This window comes from Aulostomus chinensis, chromosome 18 (genome assembly GCF_037954235.1).
Source record: "Aulostomus chinensis isolate RoL2024-O1b breed Wild chromosome 18, RoL_Achi_v1.0, whole genome shotgun sequence".
NCBI classification, from domain to species: domain Eukaryota; kingdom Metazoa; phylum Chordata; class Actinopteri; order Syngnathiformes; family Aulostomidae; genus Aulostomus; species Aulostomus chinensis.
The window spans coordinates 7,468,421-7,484,137 of NC_141337.1; the positions used below are offsets into that span (position 1 = coordinate 7,468,421).

General features: G+C 42.2%; 1 protein-coding gene and 1 long non-coding RNA gene across 4 annotated transcripts in view; one reads left to right on the top strand and one right to left on the bottom strand.

Moving 5' to 3' along the window:
* Window positions 1-11,588, bottom strand: LOC147244910 (uncharacterized). Of its 3 annotated transcripts, none has more exons than XR_015110070.1 (5): window positions 11,155-11,588; window positions 3,564-3,632; window positions 3,295-3,445; window positions 2,514-2,613; window positions 1-2,175 (listed from the first exon to the last, which is right to left on the bottom strand). It is a non-coding gene; the product is annotated as an uncharacterized LOC147244910 (long non-coding RNA). The 3 variants fall into 3 exon arrangements; XR_015110069.1 differs by lacking the exon at window positions 11,155-11,588 and adding an exon at window positions 4,493-5,112; XR_015110068.1 differs by lacking the exon at window positions 11,155-11,588 and adding an exon at window positions 4,381-5,112.
* The window catches only part of c1ql1l2 (complement component 1, q subcomponent-like 1-like 2), a 20,406-nt gene continuing 15,554 nt past the window's right edge, over window positions 10,866-15,717 (top strand). Inside the window, exons 1-2 of the mRNA XM_086185190.1 lie at window positions 10,866-11,014; window positions 11,193-11,946. Of these exons, the coding sequence (XP_086041316.1) occupies window positions 11,338-11,946 (609 nt within the window). The 5' untranslated portion in view covers window positions 10,866-11,014; window positions 11,193-11,337. The remainder of the gene's footprint in view (window positions 11,015-11,192; window positions 11,947-15,717) is intronic.

Genomic DNA, 15,717 nt, shown 5'->3' on the forward strand with positions numbered 1-15,717 from the left:
TAAAAGAAAGCATAGAAATATAAATCCATATTTAATTTAAATATTGCAAATGTGCACTGTTTCCTGCTGTTTTTCAGTGATTAATAATAAATGTGTACCCAAATGTGGAGATACAACATTACTAATCATGGGTCTCCTCATTAGTTCAAGATGTGCACTCACTGCTCTCAGATCCATATTAATGTTTTTCTTATTAATGATGTTTTGTACTGTACTCTCTCCTCCCTAACGGCTGTAGGATATTAAACAGAGCCGGGAGACCGTCCTACTGATGTGAGGGCTTCAGGGACACTGACGTCCATCAGAAATTTCTCCCACGTTGAACATGGTTCACAGAGATATACATTAACTGAATGATACTGGGTAGACAATCTGTACCGTGAAATGGAGTAACTTGCTGGGGTCGGAGGTCGGGGTCAGAGGGGACATGTGGCTGCCTGACACAGAGAAGGGAGAGAGGACGACTCCAATAGGCATCGCCGTGACATTGATGACATTTGATTTAGAGTATAATTCCCTCTTTGCTGGTAAGTGAGCCACAGTGCAATGCTCCTTCAGGACATTCCTATGTTGCCTAGATACATGCAATCAAGTGATGCTATACTCTGGCGCTTGAGAGTGGGACAACAAGATGGACGACAGAGACATTAAGGGTACAAGTGGCCTCACTTTTGTTCATAAATAATTGAATAGAAGCTGTACAGCCACACTTGTTAAGGTTGATATCTGGCAGCATAAATGATGAGCTAGTGCTGGTGTGGCTAACGTCTCCAGCTGCGACTATGCTAACATCGCAATCAAACATCATTCAAGCAGAACAAGTTCTTTTCCCAAGAGCTTGGCATGAGCTGTCCCTGCAGCACCCTAGGGCAAGTGCAAGTTAGCGTCTCCTTGGGTTCAATGGATTCATTTTTAAGGAACAAAAATTAAAATAGCTCTAGACAAAAATGTCTGAATCTTTGTTCATAATCTCCACAAATGAACACAAGTTCAATAGTTCTTGAAGTGCAAATACTGGAAGATACAAAGCTTAAGTTATGCAATGAATGAACTACACAACAGATGCGTGGCTTTGTCTCCACAACTCGCCTTGCACGTCTTTTGTTTTCAGCATGATTTCTAGACTTGTTTAGCCACTTAGAACCTTAAGACTTAAGACATAAAGACACTTCAAAACCCAGTTGCCCTATTTTCTGATGTGTTGTACTTTGCCCAAAAAAAAAAAGTTTAAAAGTAAGTGAATACACTCACCTTATTTTAGGAATTTAAGCAAAAACCCTCTCAAAAATCCCACTGGCTTTGAGTGGAGGGAACTGGATGTTCCACAGTGTTAACTTACTCCCAGGGTTTTAGGACTCTATTGTGTCCATAAACTACATACAAGCTCACATGCATCTGGTCCAGCTTCCTCCAGCAGACTAACAGTTTAATATGCACTGATTTCTTTTTGCATCTCTCTCCCATTCTGACCTTTTTGAAAATTTGTTGTTGCTATGCTAAAGGAGGGGTGCAATTATAACTTAATATTCTTATACTAATCTTTCATTATCATCATTTTAAAATAATTTACAGTAATTTAAGAGCAACTGCATTTTACTTTGAGTTATTTAAGGATGGGGGCAAAACATCAGGGCAAACCAAGCGCCTGTAAAAAAAAAAAGGAGACTAAAAATGTGAATACATTTTCAAATGAGTCAATAAAAACAGCAGCAGTTTGTGTAGGTGGTTCTCAAGACTATGGAATGCTGTTTCAATACATCACACTATGTACAGTATGTTAGTCATACAGGATATGGAGAAAAAATAACAGTTTCATTGCATCCATGTATTAGCAATTATTTTAAGCCTATCACTGAGATGATATAGATTCATTTATTTTCTGCAAGCTACTCATTTTCTGGATTATAAGTGGGGTTTTGATACAGGAGCTGAAACGTCTCACTCCTCACGCTCCTCATCTCTTCCCTTCCTCTCAACTTTGGGGAAGATATATATTCCACAGAGGCTTCATCCCCTTGCCCAAACACACTCTACTCCCGTGTAGCTTCTCTGTTGCAACCGTGCCATGCTGGGAGCAAGACCGGACCACAGAGAATCTTTGCTGGACTCCAGCTGAGGTTTTGACAGCCTCTTGCCTTCAACGCCTGGATGATGGAAACCACCCTGGGACTTCCCCTGGGTCAGACAAGAAGTAGAACAAACACAGGGAGGAAGAGAAGAAGAAGAACATCAGTTCACTTATCAGCCCCAAGTAGCACCCTGAAAGGCATCAATGTAACTCCAAACACCAAATTGTACAGTGATGTGTTGGTTCATTATGAGAATGCTCATAAAAGCGTGGAAGCAGATTTAGATATTATAAGCCCATTAAATGGCCATTATCAGCTGCAATGGGGAGCATATATTTCAGATAGAATGGGCTGAGTCTACAGGCTGTAGTTGAAGTGACAGATGCCCTCTAGTGACTGCAGTAATTATGACCAGAGAAAAGGGGTTCATCAGCGAATGTGTACCTAGCCAGAGAGACAGGAGTCCTCAGTCCCAGTCCTCAGCCATGCTCCCGATCCAGAGTTCACGTAGGCCATAGAACCTTATAATTGGAGTATTGCTGTCCTGAAAAAAATCACATTTGATGATGCGTGAATATAACGGTTATATTTTAGTCAGGTTAAAGCACAAAAACAGTGGGTTTGGGTCAGAGACACATCATGGCAGGGTTTAAAATGACTACTCCTGTTCAGTGACGTAATGTGACGTGACATAAAATTAGGAAACGTTATGTAATGTAGCAGAATACAACGCCCCACAACACAACATAAAGTACTGTTATGTAACGTAATGTCAAATAATGTAACATGAAGTAACCTAACAAAGTTTAGTGAGGCGCAATGCAACTCAACAAGCATTTTGTATAATTTCATTTTCTCCTGGTTTCAATGCGTTTTATGATCTTTGAGCTCGTCACTCGTGGATTGCCTGATCGATCGATGGATTAACAAAGCCGGCCACATCAACAGACACCACATAAATATGCATATAAACTTTGAATGATATATTTTCATTAGTGATGCAACATAATGATCGGGTCAGAATAGCAAGGGAAGGATAAATCAATAAAATGCAACATGAATTTTATGTGTTTAATATAAGAACATAATAGGCTGCAGTGAAGGTGAAAGAGGATTCCTACATATTTAACGTTGTTATAAGGTAATGCTTGTGTTTGGCACTTCAAAAGTCAAAGCACAGACAATAACACTGCCTATATTTCAGCGGAAGACATATAATTCTGACCTTTCTTAGGAGAAAATCAGATGCAACATTGGAGGGAGGCAGAGAGGAGAGCAATGTGAAGCATTTAGTGAGGAGATGAGTTTTCAGTTCAAGCTGTGAGTGACACTGCAGTCCTGGCTGAGGTGGAAAGGTCATCCCATCATTTGGAAGCCTGGAGAGAGAGACGAGTCAAGACCGAGTGTAGCCACAACCAGCTCGCCGCAGGCAAGGCGGAGTGAGAACACACACATGAATCACACACACATAATACCCCACATTTATTATGATACCTGGATATACATGCCAGCCTGAAGCAGATCAGTCTGCTGCGAGCCTGTGATGTCTCTCTTGTCTTCGCTCTGCAGATTGGAAGACGTCGAGTGAAACAACAATTTCCCTGGAGCTCTGCTGCTCACTCAAGGAAAAAAGACAACGTGTAAACAGAGACTAAAGACCAAGTCACGCTCATGGGTGACAAAACTCAGCTGCCCTGAACATCTTCACAAATCGTCTGTACAGTATCCTGCATAGGTTTATCAGCGTGTCTGTGTAATCAGCTCATAAATATTACATCCTCTTGCATACAGAGCATGCAAGTGTAATCACCTCGCTGCACTAAAAAGTGCATGCAATGAAGCAGTGTGACATAATGTGTTTACAACATAGTGTAATCACTTTGATATCAGGATCTAACATGCAAACCCACAAACATGACACAACACCAGATTGCGCATCTTCGAAAAGGAGTCCTGCCTGGCCAGAGACTGTTATTACATCTTATAAAAATGCACCGCTGTCACATGCCTTAGTAAACAGGACACACTTGATAGAACCGTGGCCGCAATAGTGAGGAAAACCACATGGCCGTGGGGTATTCAGGGTGCGTATGTGTGAGCGCTGCTCATTTCCTCCGGAGTCATGTCCTTCACTGTTTCTGCATTCACCTGGATACTCCGAATATTACAGTGCACGTCAGCAAGAAATCACTGAGGCAGCGAAAGCTTCAAGCAAATACATATTAATTTTCTCAGCACACATATAAAACAACTCCTCCCAGATTCAAAGATCACCCTCTTTCTCACAGTTTCATAAGGAAAACACACTCACACACACTTCTTCCACTTTGCAGGGGCCAAGTGCAATTCTCCTACGAACTCTGCCGTTTTCCTTTCCAATTTTCCCTCTAAATGCACAAATTCACCATCTTCCCATCACTCACCATCTTCAATTTTGACTTCCTCTGCCTTGCCGTCTTTGTTTTGAAGCCCCCACCTCCCTTCCCCATCTCCAAACCACCTCAGTGTGTGCCAAGCAGTCACAGCAGTGGCTTGATCCTGGCACTTATGAAAGGAGCTCTTTGATAAGCCTCGGCCAGGAGCAACACAAGGGAAGCAATCAGAGACACAAACTCAACTAGAGATGAGGCATCTACTGTGCTTGCTGGTGTGTTTGTGTTGTTGTTTTGACCTGTTAAACTTTCCTCTTCGAAAGAAAGGGAAAAAAATCAAATCCTTGAAAGAATTTTTTTTTTTTTTTATTGTTACTCTTCCATGTTTTGTGGTTTTCCCTTGTGCACCTGTGAAACTCTGGGAAACACATTTGTTCTGCCTCCTCTTTTTAACCAGGGAGAACAACAAAGTGATTAAATGCTTTTGAGGTGTCCTTGGATGTGGCTGATGCCTGAATGCAGTGGTTTCCTGTTGTTGCCTGGTCCTCACATCCGCGAACTTATTTTTCATTTCGAGAGCTTGTAAAAACCTGTCACAGTCTGATCGGTGGTACTGTACACACACACGTGAATACCTACATGTAACTTGCAGTACTCCACAAGTAAAATTGTGGCGTTACTCATCATTTCTGCTGGGCGTAGTGATTATTAAACACAGCTACAATAGATTTTTGAATTGTGGTGCTCGGAGGAAGCATGTTCTCAGCCCAGGTGCCAAAACGAAACGCTGGTATTGTATGTTTCTGTAAAACCACAGACATATTTGATATCTCTGAATTTTAATACACCAAACAAGAACAAGGTAAAAATATGACATCATCTATGTACTGTACGTTGTGAGGAAGTCCCCATTAGGAGGAAGGTTGCGGTGGTGGCGTTTGGTACTTCACTCATTTTAAAGAACACAGAGTAGAGGTTTGTTAAAGGGACACAATCACTTGGTCACTCTACAACTTACGGTAGGTGGCGCTAATGTACATAAACTGGTTGCAATTTGCAAAAATTTATAAAGGAAAAAAGATGATATTTGTCAAAAATGTACCGCCATTTGAGAAAAGATCTCGCTTTTATGAGTGAGATTTAAGGGCCCATACTTCTTAACTTGAGTAAATATGTTGAACTGGTACTTCTACTTGTATCAGTCTCTTTGCGCGAGTATTTTTACTTCTGCTAGAGTAATGACTGGGCTTTTTCCACATCTCAACCAAAGACCATAACAACTCAGCTGACTTATAATAAAACATCTTTAGTTTTGAAGAGTGAACGTCGTGTGTGTGTGTGTGTGTGTGTGTGTGTGTGTGTGTGTGTGTGTGTGTGTGTGTGTGTGTGTGTGTGTGTGTGCTACCAGTCAAAAACACCAAGATGTACCAGTGGTTTGAATGAAGATACCAACAGTCTATTGCTTCTGGCCAATTTATCAAATATCATCTAACTGTGATATTTTGTTATGGATCTTTTGATAAACTATTTTGCAGTTGAAAGAGGTTATTAAAGGCAGATAGTAAGTCAGATTTCTCTCAAAAATATTTCTGAAACGGCTACAAAAATGACCTCTCATGAACTTGTCAAACACTTGTCACCATGCAGAACATCAATCTGAATACATGAATTTTCCCAACCCGAGCAGAAATTCGTAGAAGAAGAAAAGTGTGATATAAATTTATCTCCATGTTGCAGGACTAAGAGACGTTTCAGAAAAAAACTTTAAAACCTGACACACATTTGAGGGTTTTGAATCAATAATTAGTACTGATGGAGTGAAAACCAAGTGCTCAGACTGGGAAAAAAGCTTGATTGATTTGTCAGAGAATTTGTTTTGAAAGTGAAAGGATACATTTAGTCTCCAGGATGCTTAGAAATAAGGTGATATTATTTTTGACTGAAAACATAAATAACTAAAATGATGATGTCGTAACATACAAATTTACAACTGTTATGACAAATCTGGGTGACGGACTTGTTTTGGTATGTAGGTCACATACATCATGTATTATATAATTTAAAAAAACCTCACAGCTTTGGTATTTAGTTAGACAGGGTGTAATGCTGTCATGAGAAAGATATACTGTAAATGGTAATTGGAAAAGACGGGTGAAAAGCTGGATTTTTTTTAGAGCCCTAAAAAGACGCGTTCCCTCTTAGACTCGCCGGTGACAAAAAGCTGCCAGTCACTTCTTGTCACCTGTCAGCTGTCTGCTTCACTTGGAGGTTATGAAATAATATTTCAGTGTCCCTTCACTATCCCATCATACACATCGCTCACGCCATTCCCATCCGCGCAAGCTGGAGGAGTCGCCATCACTCCAACAATGCTCCAAACGTTCTACTTTTTCACCCATCAGTGACGGATAAAATCGTTGAGGGCCTGTAAAAGTTTTCTATATCATTTCTAGTCTTCATCAGACAAACAGGAGTTAAACCATGTTTTCCCAGATTATATCCTACCTGCTCCAGCAGCAAGCAAAACAAACCAGCTGTATCAATATAAAGCTCAGCTGTCACAGCAGTTAAATCTCTCTCTCCATGATGAACCTCTTGCCCCCCCCCCACCTCCTCCCTCTTCCGCTTGTTTCCCCCATCTTTCTCATCTCTTTCATCGCTATCGCTCTCTGTTTGTCCTCCCCAATACGCAATGATCTCAGCGGTTCAGAGATTTGGAGATTTGGGGGCACAGCGATCTGACTGGCAGGTACAGCCAGCAGGTGTGAAAAACAAATAGCGGCCCCCTAAACAAACCGTAAAACCAATTTATGGCTTGTGTACTCCCTCATATAGGTAAACTCCATGTCTGTTATGAGGAATAAAACAAAAAGGCAAATATGCAACGCAGGCACACCTGGCATGAAAGTTATTTGCGTATGTCACACAGATTCTCCTCGGTAATAACATAGACGGCCAACTGGTGATGTCATAAGTTTGAGGTATTATCAGGATAGAGAGGCAGATCCAGTAAAATAACTGGTGATATGTCCAGTATGGTGCTGACAAATAGCCAGGCATCCTGCTCATTGATCTGTCTCAATCCATCCAAGGAGCTCAGTCCAGCTCAGTCACCAGCAGCCATATCTAAGCCAGGGATAGTCGACTGTTAGTGAAGCCAAGCTCCCGCCTGCTGATTTTGGTCTGAACGAGTGATGATTTCACTAATTAGTTCAAGTTTACAAGAGAGGCTGGAACACGTCATTGACTAGAACCTGTAAACTCACTTGGAGGTGAAGTATTTGGCGCAAAAAACATTGATTGAACAATTATACACTGGTTTTGTTTTTACAAATTTAAACAACCTCAATCATATTTTGTAATGAATGTAAAATCAACATACAACACCAGGTATTTCATCAACATAACGGCATATAAGAGAACAAAACTGATTATTTTTTGTCACCTTGAACTGCACATAAATTGTATTCAGTTAAGTAAAGCCGGAGATTAAGTCACAGAAAATCTGTGAAAATTACCACATCTTCTTAACACTGCATTATGGAATGGAATATAATATGTTAAAGCGACAGTGCAGCACTTTTGTCTTCTGGTAGTGAGAGTTATCATAAATAAGGTATAAGGGTGCTTATACTGTAGGCGCCGCTGTAGACTACTCTGTCATTATCGTGGCGGATAAATTATCACACTATTTCCAAGCAATAACTAGTTCCATTGGAAGGGATTTGATCCATTTGGACTGATAACATATGGAGAGTCTATAGAAGCTGCACAATTGAATTACTCATCCACATTTGAGTTAGCGGTCTGCTAACTGACTTCCATACAGGAGGTGCTACGACGATGCTACTTCGCTACAGTTCGCGCAGTCACTCAGTGACAGTTGGTCACAGCTGTTTAATGCTGTTGTGTCAGGACATCTAGACACCATTACAGTGCGTATCTGTTGAATTGGTGTTGCCATTTGTGCGTTTGCTTTTTGTCAAAACAGCCATACGATCCCAAACCATGATTTAGCTAGTGCTAAACATCCATACACAAGTCCACTATTGAGCATATAACAATTGAAAAACAAAAGAATCCATTCTTTAGGTACAGTACATTATAAACAATTCATCTAAGCTACTGTATGTTTGGAACTCAAAATGTTTAAATAAATCAAGAATTTTGATCCCACAACCAGACTTTTAATGAATATTCTAAAAGTTAGTTTGAATTACTTTTAAGAGTATAAACAAAACCATGCTAAAAATGTGTCGGCTTTAAAATGATTAACAATGTCTCATAAATCCATTTGAATCCTTTTCCCAGGTGAAAACAGGACTTCCTCCGTTCAAGAAGAAAGCCTTCATCAGGTCGGCAGCTTCAATACCAACAAATTCTGGACTTTGCTGTGGCAGACTGCTGTTAGACGAGGAGAATTTGATCAAACTTTATTTCCCCAAAGGTCAATTTGTTGTACAGCCACAACCACAGAACCATCAGACAAAAACCAATACAACAAAACCTCACCCACAGTGTTACTCTAACCTGAACCAAGTCCATCCATCCATTTTTCTACTACTTATCCTGTTAAGGGTCGGGGGGGCTGGAGCCTAACCCAGCAGCCTTTGGGCGAGAGGCGGGATTCAAACCTGGAACCTTCTTGCTGTGAGGCGACAGTGCTAACCACTGCACCACCGTCCCGCCCTCTTAACCAAGTGTTTTTATTCTTTTGTCTAAAACGCTACCGCACCTTAACTATTAATTTTCCAATCATGAATGTTATTTCTGATGTTGGTGAATACCGAGAGTCCTACGTTGCTGAACCAGGGATTTGATGTGTCCACCACCTACTCGACTTTCTACTGACATTGTTTCTGGCACATCATTTTAACAGATGTTGTGGCACCTTCACGCTGATGAATCTCATCTCCTGTTCAACCATTGCTGTCCTGATGCTGGCGTGCTTCATTTTCCCAGTTCACACTTACATGTAAATTGCACCCCCCCCCCCCGATCAATACAGCTGTTTGTGTTCTGAGCCGCATTAGATCAAAAACACTGATGACAGGCCCTATGTAAACATAACACACACTTCACACCATCATTATATTTATTTGCCATCTACAAACTTTGCCATTTGCTTTCTTACTTTCCCATTCATCACTCCATGGGATGAAAATGTCAAACAAATGACATCACTGCTACACATAGATTTTTTCCCCCTTCCCAACCACGGGCCCTAATTTGATAAAAACCATGAAATCAATGGCTAAAAAAAGATACCAATAAGAAACGGTGTCAACGGATTCAGGGAGAGAAACAGGGTTATTGACACAGGGGAAAGGCAAAGATGGGGAATAAAATAACTACAGTAGAAAGAACATCAGCGTCGGTGGTCCCAGAAGGACAGAATGGCTGCCTATGCCCTTAAAAGGTGTCTCTGTGTGAAGTGCTGCCAAGTTTATTACCTCCGCCAAGGAGGTTTTCACCTGCGTCTGTTGGTTGCTTTGTTTGTTTTTTTGTCCATCTGTCAGCAACAGTACACAAAAATTACTGGAGCGATTTAACTGAAATTTTATGGAGGGATGCATGGTTGCGCAAGGACGAAGCCCCGATGTATCGACTGATCCGGATTGACACAATAGACCAAGGAGTTTTTTTGTTTGTTTTTGTTTTTCTAAATTTCACCATCAGATTAAAAGCTATTTTTAATGTTACATTATATTTCTCACTGTTTTTGGAAATATAAGTTGATTTCAGTCGCAGAGTTGCTTGCAGCACAACAATGTTCTGACCTCTGAACAAGTTTTCAAATGTGTGGTTCGGTGTTTCATACACGGTTCAAGTTGTTTGAATTAATTCCTGGCGTGAACTTTTTTTGATGAGCAGACTTTTTTTTCTTGCAATGGTGAAGCTGTTGCCATTTCCTGGCAAAGCAGATTTAAGTATTATCTCATATTTGTGCACATATATGCATGAATTTCTAGAATCCACCTCCAGAAAAAAAAATAAAAGAGATTGTCTTTCCACAGCTCCCATCTTTATTTTTAGAGGCTGGATGCTGATGAGAGACACAAAAAAGCAAAGGAGAGAGAAATGGCATCAAAAATAAGGAGAGCAAAGAAAAAGCGAGGGATGAGTGGATGAGTAAGATGGTCGGGGGGTTGGAGGGGTGGGTTTTGCTGAGGATTCTGGAGAGTGGTAGAAACAAAAGCAATGTGTTGAGAGACCTTCCTCTGAGTGAGCTGGGGAGAGGGAGAGGGAGAGAGAGAGAGAGGGAGAGAGATAAAAACACTAACCTCTCTCTCGATGGGGGAGCAGAGGGGAGGGGGTCCCCACTGCTACTGCCGTATAAAAAGCCAGACTGAGAATCCAGCACCACAAACTCACCACACATACACACACATACACACACACACACACACACACATACATCTAGAGGCTGCTCCAGCTCGCACACTCACCCACTCTCGCCATTCTCTCTCTCTCTCTCTCTTTCTCTCTCACCGTCTCCCTCCCTCTGTCTCTCACTTCATTCCTCTGGGCTCTGCATCCTTCTTACTTCTTCTCACAAGTCAGATTGTGTTTGTAAGTACGCACTGAATGTCTCCCTTTGTATGTTTGGGCTTCTTTAAGTCATTTCGTATGTGTGAGTGACTGGCTGGCTACTTTGGTGTGACTGAGCAGAGCAGTGAGGTGTATCAAGTGTATGTGGGTCTCTGTCTCACCCTCACACACTCGCCGCTCCTCTTGCAACTCTTCTCAGGATCTCTGGATCCCTTTCCTCGGTGACAGGCTCCCCACACCAACCAGTCACCATTTCCGCCCCCGGGAGACCCACGCTGGCAGCGCAGCCCCTTCCCCGACTCAGCATCGGGAGGAAGACCCTGGTGGCGGCTGCCGTAGGGGTTATGCTGGTCCTGGTGCTGGTGGTGCTCATCCCCGTGCTCGTCAGCTCTGTGGGTACAGATGCCAGCCACTATGAGATGCTGGGCACCTGTCGGATGGTGTGTGACCGCTACCTGAACAAGGGGACTCCAGCCAGTAGCACCAGCTCCACTGGTCTCCAGGCGGAGGCTGAAGCCTTGAGCGACCACAGCAATGTGCTTCCACCTTCCACTTTACTGCAGGGCCCACAGGGGAAGCCTGGCAGGCCGGGCAAACCTGGACCACCCGGACCGCCAGGAGAACCAGGGCCACCAGGACCAGCAGGGCCTCCTGGTGACAGAGGGGATCAGGGAAGGACTGGGATTTTGGGTCTGGGGGGGAACGGAGCTATCAGCACCGCCACCTACAACACGGTGCCTCGGGTGGCCTTCTATGCCGGGCTTAAGAACCCCCACGAAGGCTATGAAATCCTCAAGTTTGACGATGTGGTCACCAACCTTGGCAACAACTACGATGGCATTTCTGGCAAGTTCATCTGCAGCATCCCGGGCACATACTTCTTCATCTACCACGTGCTGATGCGAGGGGGGGACGGCACCAGCATGTGGGCAGACCTTTGCAAAAATGGCCAGGTTAGTGAAACTTTGAGCGACTTTTTTTTGTCCTATAAGCTGAATCCCATGACACACCTCCTTTTGCACTTCCTCCTTCTTTAAATCAATACGTTGTATGGAAGTATATCCTTAAAGCCAATAAAGAGACAAAAAGACACGTGAGGCAGGTATTCATAGACTCGCAGCGCGCACTGGAGATGTGTTGCCTGGTTGCAGACCGCGTCCTCCTCCTATCATGCGTCCTCTCATTGCTGGGGTCCAGAGAACAGCCTCGGCTGGGTTGAGCAGCGAGTTCATGCCGTAATTTTTTTTTTAATGCTTTGCGCTGTGATATTTGGAGAATGATCAGCCATCGCGGAGTTTGTTTTTTGTTTTTTCCAGTTATGGGATTAACATCGCCAGTAAATTCACATGGAAGGTTGGAGTGACATTAGAACCAAATATCTAGTTTTGAAAGCTAAAGGAGAGAGAGGTGGGCTCGCCTGGGATTCACTTTTATTCATATTAACGCAGTCAAAGCTGTCTTTCTAATTCATTTGGAGCTGTTGTTCATAATTACGCACGTGATGGCTTGTTGCGCTACGCCAGTGAAAAGAACAAAGGTTAAAAATCGCTCGAAAACACATTCAGACAATTGGATTGCTCAAACTCACCGGATCATGCTGTCTGCGCACGGCTGCATCCATCAGTCTCCACAGTCTATTTTTTGTGTTTTGTTTTAAGCATCTATCTATTCTCAGCTTCTTTCGATGCATCATTTTAATGGGGCTCTAATTTCATTTTGCGCCCCGGGAGGGTCCTCTCGGGTCGGTGTAATGTGTGCCAGCGTAGTTTGCAGCCTTCCGATCGTCGGTCACATATCTCTTATCTTCAAAGTGGCTTTAGAAAATGGTTTAGCTGCTAAAAATGGACACCACTGTTTGCTCAGGGTTGCAAGGGAGTCACGTTTTGTCGTCGGTGCCATTTCAAACACTTCAAATTCAACTCAAAAAGAGAGAAAGCAAAAGCTCACAACGCAATAATAAACACCTGCGATGTTCATGAAACACCCATTACACTTACTAAAGTTCAAATGTGGAAAAAGTAACAATACAACTAATTTATGTGAAGCTCAAGGACATGAGGGAGCTCAATTGCTGCTTTTTTCAAAACAAAATACAATAAATATTGCAAAAAGGTTGCCAGCCTCTAAAATGTTTAACAAACTCAGCTGCACTGGAGTGTACCTGCATCACCTTTGCAGGAAATAGGGCCATGTTTTCTAAGAATACTGGAAGAAAAAAACAAACAAAACATTAGTAATACTGAGATTTTGTTGTTACTGTTCACTCAGAAAAGAAAGAGCTGTAAAATGTAACGTGGTAACTTACTATGATCAAGAAAAAAAAAGAAGAAGCGTACTCTGTCACATCATTTCCTGACTTATTTCACTTATCTTTCATTTATGCACCTGTTTCAACTAAAGATTAATATTCAAATTAATCATCACACTTAATAACTGAAATTCAGTGAAATATTCCCATTACAAAAGCTGACATGGGAGTGGGACTAACAGCTCTGTGGGGTGACCCTGCATGCTCACTAAGGCAGGCAGAGGTTAATTTCTTTACCCTCTTCAAGTTCACGCCCAACAAGAAAAACACTTAAAGCAATCGCCCTCAATATATAATGTCTCACTCAACAGTAATGTTTATGGGTGGGCGTAAAAGAATTGATATATAATAGGGGAAGAAGAGCATATGTTCCTATAAAACGCCTTCTGTTGCCGCTTCATTGTGCTCCCAAGAGGAGGGTGTTGAGGTACTTAAGTTAGACGCACACAGTGTGCATCTCCCGAGACCCACATAATGTTTATAAAGTGGTAACTGTCTCTCTTTGACTGTCTTCCTCTGTCCCATACAGCTTATACATAAACATGTAGTGCATTTGCTGTGGTGTTTATTAGGATGGCTGATTGAGAAGACCCAAGCGCTTTAGTCATTGCAAATGGCAGTGAATGGTTATAAATGTTGGGCCAACTTATGCTACATCATTGATGAAGTGCTGAGAGTGAAAGCGAAGCTCCTACAGTCACATTGGTGCTTTCCTCAGCTCATTAAGGCTGCAAAAAGCTGCACTGTGAGTTGGGACAGGGGAGGCCAGGGAGCTGCAGACAATACCAGTATTTTATCATCTTTTGGCTGAAGTGAAGCAGGAGGGTTCCAGGCCCTGCAGTGTTGTCTCACCCCAGCGTGTGCTCCTGCGACTCCAGGGCTTCTGGCTCTAACATCTATACCTTATTTCATCTTCTTTGCAGCACAAGAACCCCGGCACTGTCCCCAGAACTTTTACACGTCTCTACCTCAACCCAAAAAAAAAAAAAAAAGAAACCCAAAAAGTGAGCTTCTCGGGGAAACAAACAAATAGGAAATCTATTTTCAGCCCAGCCAATTTATCTTATTTCTGAGTTCCTCTCCGCGCACTCTTTCGGCTTCTTCATCGCCTGTTCTTTTACTCACGCTCCAAATACTCCAACCAATCCCAAACTCTCTCCAATAAATCAATGCCTTGCTTTAACCTGACTGGGAAACATCCTGAGAGACAAGCTAGCGACAATGAAGACGGATTCATTGGATGTTGCAGACGAGGGGGGGGGGGAGAAAACGAGGACAGAAAAGACATAGTTATTATGCTATTGTATCTATTTAATTGTAATTAAACAGCTTGAACCAGATCCAGGATGTGTTTGCGCTTCTCCTCTCCCTTCCCTTCTTAATATTGTTATTAATCCGCAAAAACCGTTTCAGAGTTAATTAAAAGCAATGACTTCAGCATCACTCTCTCAAGAGGACCATAGTGAATAATCACTCTGTCTCCTCCTTTAATAAGCTTCAACGTCCTTCGTGCACATGGCACTTCCCTAGCAATTACCGCTGCAGTCTCCTTCGCACATCCACACACACTGGCACATGCTCGCATACATCCATACGTGCACCGCTGCCCCCCACCCCATCCTCCTAACCCACTGGCTCAACCCACCCCAACTGTGCACTGCCCTCCATCTCTCCTCTATGTCGGGTCGGCAGGAGCTCACATTTCTACAGGAGTGGAAAGTTCATCCTAAAAGGAAAAACTTCTCCTATGCAATGTGAGCACATATACATCCGTCAAGGCCACAGATTAAAAAAAAGAAAGTGAGTTGCGGTTTTCAGTATATTGCAAAGACCTTAGAAGTACTTTACACCTTTTCCATAAAGATACATTACCACAGTTTGAATAAATTAGCAGGAGGGTCAAAGTTTTGTGAGTAAAAAAGTGAATTCAAAGAGGAAAAACTGTTCTTTCCCTTTAACTTTGCTGACTGAATTCTCAGTGTGGACTGTTTTACCTCACACAGTTCAAAAGCAGACTTTAAAAGATTCTCTCCCTGGTGTTATTGTGGCGTTCGATAGTTCCACTGAAACCAATAGGATGAATAAGTCAAACAAAGAGCAGCCGTGTGTTGACTTTCAGTCCTATGCTGTGAGTTCGGGGACACATGGGATTTTGTGAGAATAAAGAACGGTTGGACATACAAGAAAAAAAGCTTTTGATAAGCATAAGTAGGTATTAATCCATACATTAGTAAATCAAATCATTTAGACAAAAAACTGGATTATTAAACAAAATGCAAAAAGCAGTAAAAAAAAACCAAAACAGAAACGCACTCAAAAAATTGTTTTTCTTTGAGAAAAAAAATGGCTTATTTTTTTCCTACATGCTCGACTTTCAACAAGTTTTGAGTTTTGAAAAAAATGAGCTGGGTAGATT